The sequence below is a fragment of the Heterostelium album genome, assembly GCF_000004825.1.
Source record: "Heterostelium album PN500 unplaced genomic scaffold PPL_scaffold8, whole genome shotgun sequence".
In the NCBI taxonomy this organism is placed as follows: Eukaryota; Evosea; class Eumycetozoa; order Acytosteliales; family Acytosteliaceae; genus Heterostelium; species Heterostelium album.
The window spans coordinates 2,215,083-2,233,822 of record NW_008805070.1 but is presented as its reverse complement, the minus strand read 5'-3'; the positions used below and the strand labels follow the sequence as shown (position 1 = coordinate 2,233,822).

Here is an 18,740-nt window from a genome sequence, read left to right as displayed (position 1 = left end):
TATCTATGATTAGCGAAATTTGAACAATCAAAAAAAAAATTGAATTCTTTGTTTGAAAAAAAAAAAACATTCAAATGCAACGACATGACAAACTTTTTCATTTAAAGTTTCATTATATTGTTTAATTGTTATTTTGATATTCATTGATTATAACAAAATGACTAAAGATGACAATGGTGCATTAGTGGAGACCGGTGTCAACAAAGCTGACGAAAGAAAGAAAGCAAAACATCAAAAGAAGAAAGAACAGAAAAAGAGACAGAAACAAAAGAAAATATCACAACTTCAAGATCAATCAAATAACAATACCAGCAATAGTAGTAGTAATAATAATAATAATAACAATAATCGTAAAAAACAAGAAAATGGAAATGGTATACATGTAAGTAATATTAATATTTATTCGTTAGAAACTATAGTAATGTTAAAAGTTAACTAAACTAACTAACTATATTTTGTTTTGCTTTGGTTTATATAATTTAATATAGAAAGATAATATAGAAAATAATGCAAATGGTGATGATCATGTAGATGAAGATATGGGAGAACAAGAAGAAGAATTTTTAATCGATGAAAGTGATCCTACATTCGAGTTGTATAATAAATTGCTAAAACATTTCGATAATCCTACTGGATACTCTGAGGAAGACGAACAGCAAAAGGAACAAGATAAAGCAGAACAAGAAGAAGAACAACAAAAGGAAATAGCAATCAAAGAAGAACCAAAAGACATTGATGATAATGGAGAATCGGATGAAGAGGAAAATGATAACGACAAACCATCAAAGATGTCAAACAGAGAGAGAAAGAGACAACAAAAGTTAAATCTACCAATATTGAAACAATTGGTAGATAGACCAGATATTGTAGAGGTAAATATCTATAAACATAACAAACATAATCAATTTTTACTAATCAACAACAACAACAACAATACTTTATTCCAATTATATTTACAGTTACATGATACTAATTCACCAAATCCATCATTTTTGATATCGATGAAATCAACGAGAAACTCAGTGTCAGTACCAACACATTGGTGTCAAAAGAGAAAGTATTTACAGGGCAAGCGTGGATATGTAAAGCAGCCATTTGAATTGCCAGAGTTTATTGCTGCAACTGGTATCACAAAGATCAGAGAAGCACTACTCGAGAAATCAGCACAACAAAAGACAAAGACAAAACAACGTGAACGTCTACAACCAAAGATGCGAACTATGAATATCGATTATCACGTGCTGAGAGACGCATTCTTTATACATCAGACTAAACCAAAGCTGTGCATCCAGGGTGAGTTGTACTACGAGGGCAAAGAGTTTGAGGTTTCCATCAAAAAGACGAAACCCGGTGTGCTCTCTGAAGATCTGCGTCGTGCACTCGGAATGGCCGACAACTACCCACCACCATGGTTGATTCACATGCAGACACACGGACCACCTCCATCCTATCCCAACCTAAAGGTTCAGGGTGTGAACGCACCTATCCCCGAAGGCGCACAATATGGATTCCACGCCGGTGGCTGGGGTAAGCCACCTGCCGACCTCCAACAGCAATACGCCAACGCCAACTCACATACCAATGCCATTATCGACTCGCTCACTGCACCCGTAGAGAAAGAACACTGGGGTGAGTTGTTGGCTGAAGAGGAATACGAAGAGGAGCAACAAGAAGACGAAGAGGATGTCGATCAACAGGAAGACGAAGAACCAGAGGAATCTGATATCTCTGAGGGTATCTCATCAGTTCCATCTGGATTGGAAACTCCAGATACAATTGATATCAAGAAAGGAAGACAACAACAACAAGATGCAGGTCAACCACGTCAACTCTATCAAGTTCTAGATCAAACTTCGGTAAGTTTTCTTTCAATTTTTAATTGGATTATATATATAATGAAAAAGGAGAAGAGACATATATATATTTATTAAATTTGATGTTGTTAATATTAAACATTTTTTTTATCTTTATTATTACAATTATTATAGAGAACAATTGGATCAGGTATTATGGAATCAAATTATAAATATAATGTACCCTCTACAATTAAAACGTCGACAACTACAACCACTCCGGGCAGAGGTAGCAATAAGGTTGATATTATAAAGAGTCAGAGATCAGCACCAGTCGACATTACATTCAATCCATCGGAACTCGAAGATATGAATGAACTCGATGAAGATTTACTCAAGAAAAAGTATGAACAAGCTGTCGCTGCCGAAAAAGGACCACAAAAACCAAAAGAAGATTTATCAAATGTCGCTGATGATCATAAAAAGAGGAAGATGCAATCATCAAAAGATGACAAACAAAAGAAATTTAAATTTTAATTATTTAATATTAAAAATACAAATAAAATATATTTGTTTGTACATAATATATCTTTTTTTTATCAAAATATAAATAAAGTTAACTTTATATAAATAATATCTAATTTTTATTTAAATTATTTAAATTATTTAAATTATTTATTTTTTATTTTATATTAATTTATATTAATTTAATTTATTAATCATCCATCAATCAACCCAAACACTGTGCTGTGAGTGTGATTATCAGATCAAAAGAAGATCAAACTTACTTGAAAGAACAGCAAAGAACAATTCTGGATTATCAACCATCATTGTTTGTTTATCGATAATGAAAAAAAGGAGGGAAGTTTGAATTTTAAATTTTTAAAGTGGCGCCAAGAAAATATTTGATTTTTTATTTTTCATAGATTCGGTTAATTATTATTTAATTTTTTTTATGCTGATTGATCAACTAACTGCGACAACAACAACAACAATATTCAAATCTAGAACTAAAAAACTACAATTTATTATATTTATATATTTTTTATATATTTAGTTTATTTTTACCTTTACAAAAAAGGGTATGTGTCTGACAATAATTAATAATAATAGTATATTACAAACATGTTTCAACTATTCTTAGAATTTCAAAAAAGAATAAGAACGATATGATTCTTATCAAATCGATATTTCTAAGAAATAATAATGTATATAATGAATGAAGATCATATAAAATACAAAATATTTATATTATTATAGAGATATTGTAAAAACAAATTTAAATTCCAAGAAAACACAAATATTCAAAATTTTTTTTAAAAAAAAAAAAAAAAAAAAAAAAGAGATACAACGAATCATTATTTATCTTAGTTGCGAATGCATTTAAGTCGTGTTTCATCGGAATTAATAATATAAAATCATTCATTCATTCATTCATAATAATTTAAATAATAAAATATAAATTTAGCCGTTTTGAAGTGACGATCAGAACAAATTTAATTAATAATATCTTTTACTTTTTAGATACAAATAAGAATTACATTTATTATTTAAATAGAAATACTCATTTAATTAGTATTTTTATATAAATAATACAATTTTGTATAATACTGTAATAATGATCATGAAAGATTCAGTTTTAAATACATCAAAGGAGCAATCCACTCCAAACAGTAAGATGTATGTAATCAAAAGAGATGGAACCAAAGCTTCTGTAAGTATTCATTTTTTTGCTGTAAAAAATCATTCAAATATTAATTTTTTCATTTTTTGTTTTTTTTTTAGGTACAATATGATAAAATTACACAAAGATTACAATCACTTTGTGATTTAGAACCAAAGTTGAATGGAGAGGTTATCGATCCATCAGAAGTAACACAAAAGGTAGCCAGTGGTGTTTTCCCTGGAGTAAAGACAACAGAGTTGGACAACTTGGCTGCTGAGACTGCTGCCTACATGTCCACCAAGCATCCAGACTACGGTGTATTGGCTGCACGTATCTCTGTGAGCAATCTGCATAAGCAAACCAGCAGCAGCTTCCTCGAGACCGTTGAGAAGCAACACTCTTTCACCAACCCAAAGACCGGACAACCCGCTCCACTTGTCTCGGACGAGTTGTACAACCTCGTCAAGATTCACCACAAGCGACTCGAAGAGGCCATCGACTACAGACGTGATTTCGAATACGACTTTTTTGGATTCAAAACGCTCGAACGTAGCTATCTCCACAGAATCAACGACATCATCATCGAGAGACCACAACAGATGTTGATGAGAGTGTCTATCGGTATTCACGGTGACGACATTGACTCTGCCATTGAAACCTACAATCTCCTCTCACAGCGTCTCTTCACCCACGCCACACCCACCCTTTTCAACTCTGGTACACCATCGCCACAGATGTCATCGTGTTTCCTCGTCCAAATGAAGGAGGATTCCATCGACGGTATCTACGACACTCTCAAGCAGTGCGCTCTCATCTCCAAGTCAGCCGGTGGTATCGGTATTGCCGTACACAAGATTCGTGCCGCTCGTTCCTACATTCGCGGAACCAACGGTACTTCCAACGGTCTGGTTCCAATGTTGCGTGTCTTCAATGATACTGCCAGATACGTCGACCAAGGTGGCGGAAAGCGTAAGGGTGCTTTCGCCGTCTACTTGGAGCCATGGCACGCCGACATCGTTGAGTTCCTCGACCTCCGAAAGAATCACGGTAAGGAGGAGATGCGTGCTCGTGACCTCTTCTACGCACTCTGGGTATCCGACTTGTTCATGGAGCGTGTCGAGAACGACGACGTCTGGAACCTCTTTTGTCCAAACGAAGCACCGGGTCTGGCCGATTGCTGGGGTGACGAATTCCGTGCACTCTACGAAAAGTATGAAAACACACCAGGACTTTCGCGTCGTACCATCAAAGCACAAGACCTCTGGTTCACCATCATCGAATCGCAAATTGAAACTGGTACACCCTATTTCCTCTACAAAGACGCCTGCAACAGTAAATCGAATCAACAGAATCTCGGTACCATCCAATGCAGTAATCTCTGCACAGAGATCATCCAATATACATCGGCCGATGAAGTAGCGGTCTGCAATCTCGCATCGATCGCTCTTCCCAAGTATGTCCGTGAGAATAAGGAAACCGGTAAGCCAGAGTTTGACCACCAGTATCTCTTTGAGGTGACCAAAACGATCACTCGTAATCTCAACAAGATTATCGATCGTAACTACTACCCAGTGTTGGAAGCACGTAACTCTAACTTTAGACATCGTCCAATCGGTATTGGAATCCAAGGTTTGGCCGACGTCTTTATTCGTTTGCGTTTGCCATTCGAATCGAACGGTGCTGCCATCTTGAACAAAGAGATCGCCGAGACTATCTACTTTGCTGCGTTGACTGCCTCTGCAGAGTTGGCCGAGCGTGATGGTCCATACGAGTCGTTCAAGGGTTCGCCCGCCAGCAAAGGTACACTCCAACAAGACTTTTGGAACGTAACACCCTCGCCAAGATGGGATTGGACATCACTCAAGCAGAAGATCATCTCAACCGGTTTGCGTAACAGTTTGCTCATCGCGCCAATGCCAACCGCCTCCACCTCACAGATCCTCGGAAACAACGAAGCTTTCGAGCCATACACCAGTAACATCTACAGTCGTCGTGTACTCGCCGGTGAATTCACCGTCGTCAACAAACAGTTGCTCCAAGATCTCATGGATCTCGATCTCTGGACACCAGAGATGAAGAATCAAATCATTGCCCATCGTGGTTCCATCCAGAACATCGAAGACATTCCAGACGACCTCAAGGAACTCTACAAAACCGTATGGGAGATCCGTCAGAGAACTTTAATTGATATGGCTGCCGATCGTGGTGCCTTTATCGACCAGAGTCAGAGTTTCAATGTTTTCATTGCAGAGCCAACCTTCCAGAAGCTCACATCGATGCATTTCTACGCATGGAAGAAGGGTCTAAAGACTGGAATGTACTACCTACGTACCAGAGCCGCTGCAGATGCCATTCAATTCACTGTCGATCAAACCATGTTGGCAAACAAAGAACAAAAAGATGCCAATGCCACAGCAACCGCCGATGGCGCTCAACCACCATCAACTCCAATCCGTACACCAACCAAAACACCAACACGTAACAACATCACCCCAACCAGTCCAAACAATATCGTTAGTCCACTTCGTTTCCAAACCCCAACAAGTTTATCACAACAAACACAACAAGATGAAAACTATGAAAACATGGTTTGTCGTCGTGAAGAAGGTTGTGTTGTTTGTGGATCATAATCTCATTATTAATCAAATCACATTTTTCAATCAATCAAAGCAAAACAAACAAAACACTAACTTCTTTAAATATCCTCCTCATTTTTCCATACATTTTAACACTTTGTATTAATTTATTTTACTACAAAGAATGATTCATTTATAAATAAATATAAACTAAAAAATTATTTAAAAATTCCATTTTTATTATTAATTATTATTATTATTAAAAAAAAAATCAAAAACTAGTTTGATTTGAAAATTAAAAAAATTTTAAGAATTTGAAGTTGGTGCAATAAATTGATCAAATTCTTGTTAATTATTAAATTTTTTATTATTTTTTTGTTTATTGTATTAATAGTTCATTTATATCTTGTAGATATATTTATATATATTATATATAGTTGTTAATTTTCAGTTTGTTGTTGTTTTTGTTGTAGATTTTAAAAAAGATAAATAATAAATAAAAAAAAACAATGAATATAGATAATGATGAAGATATGATGGTTGAATCAGGATCGACTACCACCACTGGTTCAAGTGTACAAAAGACCAGTGTTTCATCGAATGTTTTCGATCTCGACAATTATATCAGTGGATATACTGGATTTACAAAGATACATCGTTTGATGTTCATCGGTGAGGTCTCTGGTGACTTTGAAGCAGAGGCAATCGATCGTGCGCAACGCGAGATAAAGTCTGGTCAGAACGTTGAGCTCTATGGTCATCTCATCTCAAAGATCACCAGTCTCAAACCGGACTTCCAGTGGGTCGATTCCACCAACAAGCGTAACGCGCAGCAACTGGAGAAACTCGAGCAAGATCTCAACGCAGCCAAGTCCAACATGGTGAAAGATGCGATCCGTATTGCACACAACGAGCTCGGTGACCACTACTATCGTATGGGTGACTTCCCCAACGCACTCAAGTGCTACGTGCGTACACGTGACTACTGTACCACCTCCAAACAGATTCTCACAATGTGTTTCAACATCATTCGTACCGGTGTCGACATGGGTAACTTTATCCACGTAATCAACTACGTAACCAAAGCCGAACAAACCTCCGATCTCGACCAAGTATCTCTTGCCAAACTTCGTTCTGCCATGGGTCTTTCAAATCTTGAAACCGGTAAATACAACATGGCCGCTAAAAAATTCATTGAAGCTCCATTTGATAATTCTGGAAATCTTTCAGATGTATGTTATTGTATATTTATAATAATGATAATAATAATCAACAATCAAATCAATTTTATTTTATTAACTAATTATTATTATTATTATTATTATTATTATTATTATTATTATTATTATTATTTAATTTAGATGATTTCACCACAAGATATTGCAGTTTATGGTGGTTTATGTGCATTGGCAACATTTGATAGAGCTGAATTGAAAAAGAAGGTCATTGATCATCCAGTCTTTAGAAACTATTTAGAATTGGTACCAGAGATTCGTGAACTTATCAATGACTTTTATAACAGTAAATATAGTTCATGTTTGAATTATCTTGAGAAACTTAGAGTAAATATTATTATTATTTTTTAATCAATTAACAATTATATAATATATTAATTATTTTTTTTTTTTTTTCTTTTTTTAATGTTTAGCCAACATTACAATTAGATATTCATCTTCATGATCATATCGATAAACTTTATTCAAAGATTAGATCAAAGTCGTTGATTCAATACTTCTCACCGTTCTCCTCGATCGATCTCAATACGATGGCAGTTGCATTCAATACCAATGTGCAATCGTTGGAGAAGGAGATCAGTAAGCTTATTATGGATGACTCTATCTCTGCCAGAATCGACTCTCACAACAAACGTCTCTACGCCAGAAAGACCGACCAACGTAGTGTCACCTTTGAAAAGTCGTTGCAGGTCGGTCGTGAATTCCAATCGAACGCCAACGACTCATTGCTCCGTTTAAATATGCTCAACAACAATTTGGTAACCAACAGCGCCAACCCAAATCAACGTAAAGAAGACAAATTCTTTGATCCAATGTTAATGATGCAAATGGCTCAATTCAACCAACAACATAGATAAAAACAAACAAAATAAGAAAAAACCAATATATATTTTTTTAATTAAAAAAAAAAACTTATTAATTTAAATTTAAATTTTGTTCATTGGTCATTGTGTGATCATCGTTGGAATGAAAAACAAAAAAAAAAACCAAAATAAAAATAAAAATTTGTGTTTGTAAAAAAAAAAAAAAATTGTGTGTGATATTTTTTTTTTTTTATCATTGATTGACCTACAATTTTCTCTGCCTTGTCATCAAAAATATAATTTTTTTAAAATTTTTTTTCAATTTTTAAAAAAAAAACAAATGACTCACTGACAACTTCTATTTAGTTTGATCCGGATAAATTTTTTCATTTTGTTGTTGTATATTAAAATAAAATATATATAAAAATAAAGATGAAATCTACTACAGCTTTAGTTTTATTATTGGCCTTGTTGGTTGGTTTGTCCGCCGCCAAAGTTCACTTTGAAGAGACTTTTGGAGGTATGTATTATTAAATCAAAATATATATTAATAGATAATGAATATTAATGAAAATTATAAATTTCTTTTTTTTTTTTTTTCCTTTTTATCTTTTTTTTTTTTAATTAACTAGATGATTATACTTCAAGATGGGTTTCCTCAAAGTGGCGTCAAGATGACGGTACTGCCGGTAAGTTTGTTCACACCGCTGGTAAGTGGTATGGTGATGCCAAGGATGACAAGGGTATCCAAACCTCACCAGATGCCCGTTTCTATGCCATCTCCTCCAAGTTCCCAGCCTTCTCCAACGAAGGTAAGGATTTAGTTTTACAATTCACCGTCAAGCACGAACAAAAGTTGGACTGTGGTGGTGCTTACATCAAGTTGTTGCCAGACACTCTCGACCAAGAAAACTTTGGTGGTGACTCTGAATACTTCATTATGTTTGGTCCAGATATCTGTGGTGCCTCCAAGCGTACCCACTTGATCTTCAACTACAACGGAAAGAACCACTTGGTCAAGCGTGACATCAAGGTCGAAACCGACCAATTGTCTCACCAATACACTTTGATCCTCAAGCCAGACAACACCTACGCTGTCTTGATCGACAACGTCGAAGTCCAATCCGGTTCATTGTTGGAGGACTACGATTTCTTGCCACCAAAGCAAATCAAGGATCCAAACCAATCCAAGCCAGCCGACTGGGTTGATGTTAAGACCATCGACGATCCAGAGGATGTCAAGCCAGCCGATTGGGACACCACCCCAGCCACCATTGTCGACCCAGAAGCTGCCAAGCCAGAGGACTGGAACGATGAAGACGACGGAGAATGGGAAGCCCCAACCATCGCCAACCCAGAATACAAGGGTGCCTGGAAGGCCAAGAAGATCCCCAACCCAGCTTACAAGGGAGAATGGGAACACCCAATGATCGACAACCCAGAGTTCAAGGAAGACGCCAACATCTACGCCTACAAGAACATCGGTTCCGTTGGTTTCGAATTGTGGCAAGTCAAGTCTGGTACCATCTTTGATAACATCATCGTTTGCGATTCCGCCGAAGAAGCCAAGAAGTTCTCCGAAGAGCACTTCGAGAAGAACCAAGCCGCCGAAAAGAAGATGTTCGAAGATATCGAAGCCAAGAAGGCTGAAGAGGAAAAGAAGAAGGCTGAGGCTGAGAAGAAGCCAGAGCCAGTCACCGACTCTGATGTCGAAGAGCCAGTCGTCACCTCAACCACCCCAGAGGTCAAGGTCAGCTCAAACTCCAAGAAAGCCAAGGCCGACGTTCACGACGAACTCTAAATAAATAAAATAAGAATAAAATAAAATATAATTATATAATATATAAATTAACAAAGTTGTTTTTATTATTATCATCATTTTTATTTCTACATGTAATGATCTTGACCGGAAGGATCATGGCTAAAAACGAGCTTATGTGTTTTCCAATCATCATCTTCATTCTCTGTTTTCTTTGCTAAGGATTTCTTAAAACTATTTAATTTTTCTAAAACCTAACAGAATAGATTGTTATGTTAATAACAAATGAATGATTAGTTTATACACAATTTGTGTGGTATGAAAAAGTTTAACCTACATGAGAATCTTGTTGTTTCTTTACTCTGGGCGGGGCAATTGGATCATCACCTCTTTTTGTTGTCTTTTTAAAACTAAGGCTACCAACAATCTTTTTCTTTTTTTCTTTTGGTGGTTGAACTGTTATTTCTTTTGTTGATGGTTTTATAATTACTTTTACTGATTCTTCATCTTTATTATCATCTTCTTTTTTATTATCATTGTTATTGTTATCAAGAGTTGTTTGATTTTCATCTTCTCTATCTCTTTTCAATTGATTACTTTTTTGTTTAATTGATTCTCTCATTCTCTCTTCAAATGACTTTGAATCACTGGGTAGTGATGATGTTATTTCTTTTTTTGTAGTAGTGGTGGTGGTTGTTGTTGTTGTAGTTGAATGTTTTTGTTGAGTTTTATTTGATTCATTATTATTGTTGTTGTTGTTGTTTGATTTCTTTGTAACTATTTCATCTTGTGGTTCTTCATCTCCAAATGATAATAATCCTAAATTTCTATATCATTCATTCATAATATTATTAGTTGAAATTCTATTAAGTCAATTTTGTTTTGTAAAACATACTTTGGTATTGCTTTCTTTTTCTTTGTATTGGTTGTGGATTGTGTTGTTTTCTTTTGTCTTGGTTCGATATCATCGAATGGATTATAGACAACATCGGTTGTAATGATTTTCGGTGGGAATAGAGGTCGCTCGTTTTCATCCAATTCGATCTCGTTGACCTTTAGGATATTAAAGATGGTGTCACCGACGATCTTACCAAAGAGAGTATGTTTTTTTGTGAGAGACTCTGCAGCGTCCAGTGTGATGAAGAATTGCGATTGGTTCGAGTCTGGCGATGCCGATGCCATTCCGAGCATACCTCTTCTACTGAATCTAAGTCTCGAGTGATACTCGTCTTTGAAAGGCTCGCCGCCATACACCGACTCACCGCCTTCACCAGTTCCAGTAGGATCACCCGTCTGAACGATAAAGTTCTTCACCACCCTATGGAACAAGCAACCATCGTAGTAATTCTCCAGACACAACTGCACAAAGTTCCTACATGCTTTCGGTGCTTCTTTTGACCATAATTCAACTTCAATATCACCTAGCGTCGTTTTCAAAATAATTTTACCATTGGTTGTTGGTTCTGCCATTATTAATTATTAATTATCAACTATTATTATTAATATTAATATTTTAATCTTAATCTTAACTTTTCAAACAACAACAACAACAAAACACCTTTAAACTGGTTGTTGTTGAAGAAATTAAAAAAAAGAAATAAAATAAAAATTTGATTTTTTTGCAAAACAAAAACAGTGATACTTAGAAAATCAAAATTAATCATTTATTAAGTTTTTGCTGTTATTTTTATATTTTATTATATAATTTAGATATATAATTACATATAATGGCTGATCAGCAGCACCAACAACAATCATCAGATATACCTGAAAAAGGAACTATAGAAGATAAAAATAACAATGAGACTGAGAATGTTGAAAATGTTGTTGTTACATCATCATCATCAACATCGGCATCACCGACAATAACAACAGTGGTTGATACACCAACAACGACAACAACAACAACAACTGTAACATTGGATAACCAACCGTCAAGTGATCTTAATACAGTTGGTATAGATGATAAAGTAAATGTTGCAACTGGAACTTCAACTACAAGCACAACTTCAACAACTACTACTTCTACAACTTCTACATCAACAGCAACATCATCAACCGATGGTAATAATAATAATAATAATAATAATAATAATAATAATAATAATAATCAAACTGATCAAGATTTATATAAAGTAGAACAACAACTAGAGAAAATAACAATATCTACAAATAACAATTCAGTTCAACAGTCTAATGGTCAAGTGAATGTTAAAGAATTATCTTTGGCGATGAGTCATATTAAAAATGAATTAAGTCAGCTTAGAACGTAAATATATATATTATTTAACCATTTATTTAAATTTATAATATTAATATAATATTAAATTCAAATACAATATTTGTAGGTCAAAGAAAAAGTTAAATAAAATATCGAGTTTGATTGAAAATGTTATGAAATCAAATTGGTCTGGTAATTTAGATTTAGATCAGTTCGCTACCGATCCAGATGAAGACGATGACGAAGAAGAAGATGATCAAATAGGTGACTCTGCTCTCGAGGAGGAAGAGGAGGATAATGAAGGAGAGCATGACGACGATGGTGATGATGAAGACGATGTTGAAGATGACGATGATGGAGATGGAGATGGAGAGGAAGAAGAAGAAGACACAGATAGATTCTATGCTAGTCACACTCACTTTAGAGGTGTAAAGAGAAATATGGTCTATGATGACACTGAGGAGTATGACGAAGACGATCAAGTCGACGATGAAGAAGAAGAAGAAGAAGAAGATGTCGATGCTGACTATGAACGTAGATTGAGCGAGTTGATAGCAGGACAACATACTCTCTACTTTGATGAAGAGGGTCAACCTGTATTCTACGATATCGATGATAATCAACTCGATGAAGATGATCAAGCATTGGAAGAAGTTGATGAAGAAGAGGAAGAGGGTGAGGATGACGATGAAGAGGGTGAAACTCAAGATGATAATGGTGAGCTTGTTAATGATTTGGATGAAGAGCTTGACCACGAGGTTGAATCATACAACAAGACAAACGAAGAAGATGATCTCAGAGAAGGAATCTATTGGTTACCAAAAGCAAATTCAAAATGTAACTAATTTATCATATCCAGATTTTAATATTATAATAACTAATTACCTTGTTGTTTTTTTTTGTTAGTAACTTCACCATCTCTTCAGAATGTTAATCAAGAAGATGTAAATATTAACACTTTTATTTCATTTATTTGAGTATAACCGAATTCTAACTATTTTACTATTAATATATAACTAGACAAGTGATAGATTGATATCAAGAAAGAAGTTGTTAGCCAATATTGATAGTAAATTGAAACATTTACAAAAGAATAGATATCCACATTCCGTTGTAGAGTATAGTGACAGTGAAGATGACGACAGTTTTCAAGTTTGGAAGAGAAACTTCCCTGGTGTTAATGACAATGTCACCAGTAATAACAATATCATCATCAACAACAACAACAAAAACAACAATAATAATGGTTTAAAACCAGAGATTCATCATCATCACCCAGTTGGACATTTGAAAAAGAAAAAGAAGAAAGAACCAATCGTCTTGAATACCATTGCCGATATTGTTGATGTTGGTGACCAAGTCGATGATGAACCAACTGTACTCGATGATGATTTCCTTCAACAACTACCAATGTCAAGTTATATCAATAATTTGGTTAACAGTCAACAACTACCAAGAATGGATTCACCAAATAGAAACTTGGTTTCACCCAATAGTTTGTTAATGCAACAACAACAACAGCAGCAACATCTACAACAGAACCAACAACAACAACAACAACAACAACAACAACAAATTATACAACCACCACCACCACTATCACAACAGATTCTTATTCCACAACAAATAATGCAACCACAAAACTATCCCTCTACACCAAAGATAAACTATCAACCACAACTACCACAACAACCACAAACTATCTCTCAACAACAAGTATCACGTGTTCAACCAGTAGTAATGCAACAACAACAACAGCAGCAGCCTGTAGATCATGCAGATCTTTATCAGCAACATTTCCAACAACAGCAGCAACAACAACAATCTGCAGCATCGATCAACTGGCATGTTGACTGCAAGAATCTACTGTTGGAGACATTCAAGTTCATTGAGAACCACTCGTCATTCGATATCTACTATCTAACGATGATCATTGAACAACTCAACGGATTGAGCACTCATTTCCAATGGACCAAGTTGTACGATGCCGTCTGCAACACTGTTCAGATTCTTTCGACCACACATACATCTGCCACCAGTGGTGGTGGAAATGTTAATACCGTTCCAACTGTTGGTGGCACCACCCCTCGCCAACATTCATCTCCCTCCGTTCAAAGCACACCAACTACATTACACCACCACAACCACCAACCTCGACAACACTCTACACAGTATAACGATCATTTGAATTCCGATCAACAAGAGTTCCTCCAGAGACTACAATCACTTCAGTTGCAACAACAACAGCAACAGCAAACAAGACAATATCAACAGCAGCAACAACAACAAGTGACTACAATGTATAATACACCACAACCACAACAACAGCAACCATCACAACAACCACCACCACAACCACAACAACAACAACAACCAAACTATTATAATCATCAATATCACTATCAACCATCGCAACAACAAATTAATTACTATCATAACCAACGCAACAAGCGTACCAATAATAATAGCAGTAGCAATAACAATAATATTAGTATAATTAAGACTCCACTTAAATCGACACCATTAGAAACACCATCAAAAAGAGGTGCACAGTATACACAGGTTAAAAAAGGTAAACCATATATACCACCTGACCAAAGTAGAGAGACTTCTTTTGCATCAGATTCAACCAACTCAAAGTTAAACAGCACATCCAACTCAAACTCTACAAATACCAACATCACTAGTATCATCAACAGTAATAGTAATAGTAATAGCAATAGCAATATTAATGGTGCTACCAATGGTGGTGGAGGAGCTCGTAATGTAGAGGAAATCTACAAAAAACTATATCAACAAAGACAGTTTCTCCTACAGCATCAAAAACGACTGCAACAACAGCAGCTTGTCCTCAAACAGTTGAATTTGTTACAACAAAAACAACATCAAAGAGTACAACTAAAGAGTCAACAACAACAACAACAATTGCAAAATGAAACTCAATCAAAAGATACCGATGATTTACATTCTTTGGTAAGTTTTAAAACCGAAAAATATAATTTATATTAAGTTCATTGTTTAAATTCTCTTATTAACTTTTTTGGTTTATATCTATTATTATATCATTATTATTATTAGTCATCGATTCACTCTGACAGTCATTATGATGATACCTATGATGAAGAAAGTTCTGTTGTTGATTTCAATGAAGATGATGATATTCAAATAGATGATGATGAAATAATTTTTGAAACAACCAAAAAAACTAGTAAACATATTTTTGTGATTAAACAAAAAACAACATTATTTTATTTTTTTACATTTCTTATCTCTATATTGAAAATTCTATTGTGTGTAATAATTATTATTATAAACAAAGCCCCACAAATTACTCTATTACATCATATTTAATGGTCCAAAGTATTTTAAAAAAAAATATCAGCATAAAAAAATAAAATTATAACAATCAAATTTTAATGACCAAAACAGCAAAGATGTCTTTGCAAAACTGATCAACATTATCCAAAAAACCCATTCCCATATCACATCATGGAGGAAATTGATTTTTTGTTTTGGCCACCATCAAAAAAAACAAAAAAAAAAAAGCCAAAACACCAATAAAATGTCATCAAATCGAAACAAGATCTTTTGCAACTTTTTGGGGTTATTATTTTTATATTTATCAATTCTTATTAATTAATTAAAGATATAAAAAAGTACAAACAAACAAAGAAATAGATTAGATAATATTTAGATAGATAGAGTTATTAAATGAAAAAATTTAATAAGGCATATGGTGAAGCAAAGGTCTCGGTGAGAGAAAAGATTGGAAAGAGAGATTCTCTTACAGAGTTGCCTGATTACAAGATCAAAACGAAATCTATCGATGAAATTAGAAATAGTTTAAAGGAACTAACAACGAGATTGGTAAGACAATCGAAAGCACATCAAGTGTTGATCAATGACAATACATCATTGGCCGATTGTTTCACAGAGTCTGGAACACAATTATTACAAGAGGTAATCATTTTCAGTTCTTTTCATCTTCATCTTATCATTCATAAACTAAACTCCTTTACATTTTTAGGAAATACATACATCTTCATCAGCAGCTATTTTAGGTCCAACACTTACAATTCTTGGTGATATGCATAATCAATTTGAAATGACAAGATCTAAATTGGTAAATAAACTTATATTTAAACAATTTAAATATCAATTTATCTAATATTATTTTATTATTTTAGGATATTGGTATTAATGACACATTGAACAGTAAATGGCAAGATTATTTAAAGAATGACTTGAAAGATGCAGCTGTAAATATTTTTTTGATTTTAATTTATCCTTATTAAAATTTTTAATGATAACTAATATTCTTAATTCAGGTTGCAAAAGCAAGATATGATAAATTTAGAGTTTCATTCGATGCCTCCACAGAAGCTTATAAGAATTTGAGAAAAAAGAATAATATTCCTCCAGAGAAATTGACAGAGTCTGAACAAGATCTTCAGGTATCGACTCAACAATTCTCAGATGTCGCTGTGGAGTCTCTATATATTTTTGAAGATATTATCGATAAGATCACTGTTGAAAGTATAGATACTGTGTATGACTATATAAAGGTGTACGAGACCTACTTCTCAAAAGGTTTGGAAATAGTCAGAGAGATTCTTCCAAACATCGAAAGACAACGACAAACCTGCGCAAAGATTCGCCAATCTGCAACTGAAAAGAAAAAGAAGAGACAAGAGATCTCTGCTTATCAATCACCTTCTACCTTTGCCAACTCTGCACAACAGCCATCTGCTTTGGCCAGTCCAGAGCTGAGTGTCAATGGTTCATCAGCAAATCAAACACAACCAAATAACAATATCAATAACAACAATAAGATGTTTGGAATTTCTTTGGAATCATTACAAAGTAGAGATGGCGATATTATACCAGCAATCATAGTAAAGGCGATCCAATTTCTCAATGGACATCTGGGTGTTGAAGGTTTATTTAGAGTTTCACCGAATCAAAAGCATCTTAACGAAGCAAAACTGGCGATCAACAATGGAAATATGACCAACTTTGATAATGTTGACGATCCTCACTTGGTTTGTGCACTTATTAAATCGTTCTTTAGAGAGTTACCAACACCATTGCTCACCTACGAGTTATTTAGACCATTGGTAACTCCAGTTGTCGAGTCAATCAATGAAGATACACCAGACCACGCCAAAATAATCTCTCAACTAGCAGCAACATTATCGAAGCTTCCACAGTGTAACCGTACACTCTTCCAGCTACTCTTAAAGATGCTCAGCAACATTACATCGAATTCCAAAGAAAACAAAATGACATCGAGCAATCTCGCTGTAGTATTAGCACCAAACATCTTGTATCCCCTACAACTGGATATGGAGTCCATTACAGAAGCAAATGCCACCGTTGAATATATGATTAGACACTTTGCAACACTCTATCCAAATTCAGACTCTTTAGAATCATTAGTAGCAACAGCAACAGCAACAGCAACAACAGTCACATCTTCTTCAACACCAGCTTCACCATCATCTTCTTCAACACCATCACCATCATCATCACCCTCACCAACACCGAAAACCTTTAACAGATTAAATAGACAGAGTGTAATATTACCGCAAACACCACAACAGAGTAGTTCTCCACAAGACTGGCGAAGAAGTGTCGGAGGAATAGCTCCACCAGCATTACCTGCCAAGCCTTCACTTGTCAAACTCAATAGTTTATCATCATCCACCTCACAACTACCCTTACCTCAACACACTAACAACAACTCAAGTCCACCAATGTCGCCACCTGCACTACCACCCAAACGTTTATCAAGCTCCACTTCACAATTATTACCATCATCAAATCCAGCACTCAATCATCAACAACAAACAAACAACAACTACAACAGCAATAGCACAACAGCGGAGAGCAACAACAGTGATTCTAAAACAACATTTAACAATAGAAGATCAATGTTTATAGGTGCTACACCAGTTTTACCTGCACTTCCAACTAAACCACCACCAAAACAACCATTAAATGCAACATCATCGGCAACAACTTCTACATCAAACACAATGTTATTCGATGCACCACCTCCATTGGCAACATTGCCATCACAAACACCACCAACGTTGCCTCCAAAAAACAGTTCATCATCATCATTCCGTAAACGACCACAAGCCATTAAAATACCTTCAGGAACCACCGTATTGACATCTCCCGATGGTACTACCGCCAAATACAGTCTACTGGATGACTCTTTTTATTTCGAGAATTCAAACAATAATATGAAACAACCTCTGACCAAAGAAGAAGATATAGATCTAATAGAATGGTAGAACAAAAAAAAACAACAACAAAACAATGTAATCTAATCTTTCATTATAATAATAATAATGCTAATTTTATGCCAAATATACAATAGTTAAATTATTTAATACAAGCAATTTATCAAATTCTTTTTTTTATTTTGTTTTGGTTTTTTTTTTTCAAAAAATTGCAATCTTATGTTTATTTTTTTGGTCAAATATTTAATTAATTTTTAATTTTTAATTTTTTTTTTTGTTTTTTTGATACCAGATATAAAGATAAATATAGTATTAGGAGTGAGTGAAGGGAAGCTAAGCTTATTGTATGTCTTCAAATAGATAAACAGCGACAACAACAATAACAATAACAACAACAACAATCAATACGATATACTACATATAAACACTACCATTT

The 18,740-nt window shown here is 34.7% G+C and overlaps 6 protein-coding genes across 6 annotated transcripts; 5 read left to right on the top strand and 1 right to left on the bottom strand.

The window, feature by feature from the left end:
• Positions 1 to 157: 157 nt before the first annotated feature.
• sf3b2 (PSP proline-rich domain-containing protein) lies at positions 158 to 3,209 on the top strand (the record flags this gene model as incomplete). The annotated part of the gene is made up of 8 exons (XM_020579338.1): positions 158 to 382; positions 489 to 872; positions 960 to 1,856; positions 1,989 to 2,287; positions 2,568 to 2,625; positions 2,851 to 2,875; positions 2,907 to 3,001; positions 3,165 to 3,209. The coding sequence occupies 8 exons, from the start codon at positions 158 to 160 to the stop codon at positions 3,207 to 3,209; spliced, it is 2,028 nt and encodes a 675-aa protein (XP_020431177.1).
• A 202-nt stretch (positions 3,210 to 3,411) lies between these two features.
• On the top strand, positions 3,412 to 6,089 carry rnrA (ribonucleoside-diphosphate reductase large subunit; the record flags this gene model as incomplete). Its single annotated transcript, XM_020579337.1, has 2 exons — positions 3,412 to 3,507; positions 3,579 to 6,089. The coding sequence occupies 2 exons, from the start codon at positions 3,412 to 3,414 to the stop codon at positions 6,087 to 6,089; spliced, it is 2,607 nt and encodes an 868-aa protein (XP_020431176.1).
• Positions 6,090 to 6,544: 455 nt separating this feature from the next.
• Positions 6,545 to 8,127, top strand: CSN1 (COP9 signalosome complex subunit 1; the record flags this gene model as incomplete). The annotated part of the gene is made up of 3 exons (XM_020579336.1): positions 6,545 to 7,267; positions 7,397 to 7,597; positions 7,684 to 8,127. 3 exons carry the CDS (start codon positions 6,545 to 6,547, stop codon positions 8,125 to 8,127), a joined length of 1,368 nt encoding a protein of 455 aa, XP_020431175.1.
• A 378-nt stretch (positions 8,128 to 8,505) lies between these two features.
• On the top strand, positions 8,506 to 9,874 carry crtA (calreticulin; the record flags this gene model as incomplete). The annotated part of the gene is made up of 2 exons (XM_020579335.1): positions 8,506 to 8,593; positions 8,706 to 9,874. 2 exons carry the CDS (start codon positions 8,506 to 8,508, stop codon positions 9,872 to 9,874), a joined length of 1,257 nt encoding a protein of 418 aa, XP_020431174.1.
• An 86-nt stretch (positions 9,875 to 9,960) lies between these two features.
• Positions 9,961 to 11,302, bottom strand: PPL_08520 (uncharacterized protein; the record flags this gene model as incomplete). Its single annotated transcript, XM_020579334.1, has 4 exons — positions 9,961 to 10,086; positions 10,170 to 10,659; positions 10,728 to 11,125; positions 11,213 to 11,302. 4 exons carry the CDS (start codon positions 11,300 to 11,302, stop codon positions 9,961 to 9,963), a joined length of 1,104 nt encoding a protein of 367 aa, XP_020431173.1.
• Positions 11,303 to 11,559: 257 nt separating this feature from the next.
• Positions 11,560 to 18,355, top strand: PPL_08519 (RhoGAP domain-containing protein; the record flags this gene model as incomplete). Its single annotated transcript, XM_020579333.1, has 9 exons — positions 11,560 to 12,101; positions 12,181 to 12,890; positions 12,960 to 12,997; positions 13,074 to 15,026; positions 15,132 to 15,275; positions 15,783 to 16,013; positions 16,081 to 16,176; positions 16,241 to 16,312; positions 16,382 to 18,355. The coding sequence occupies 9 exons, from the start codon at positions 11,560 to 11,562 to the stop codon at positions 18,353 to 18,355; spliced, it is 5,760 nt and encodes a 1,919-aa protein (XP_020431172.1).
• Positions 18,356 to 18,740: the final 385 nt, after the last annotated feature.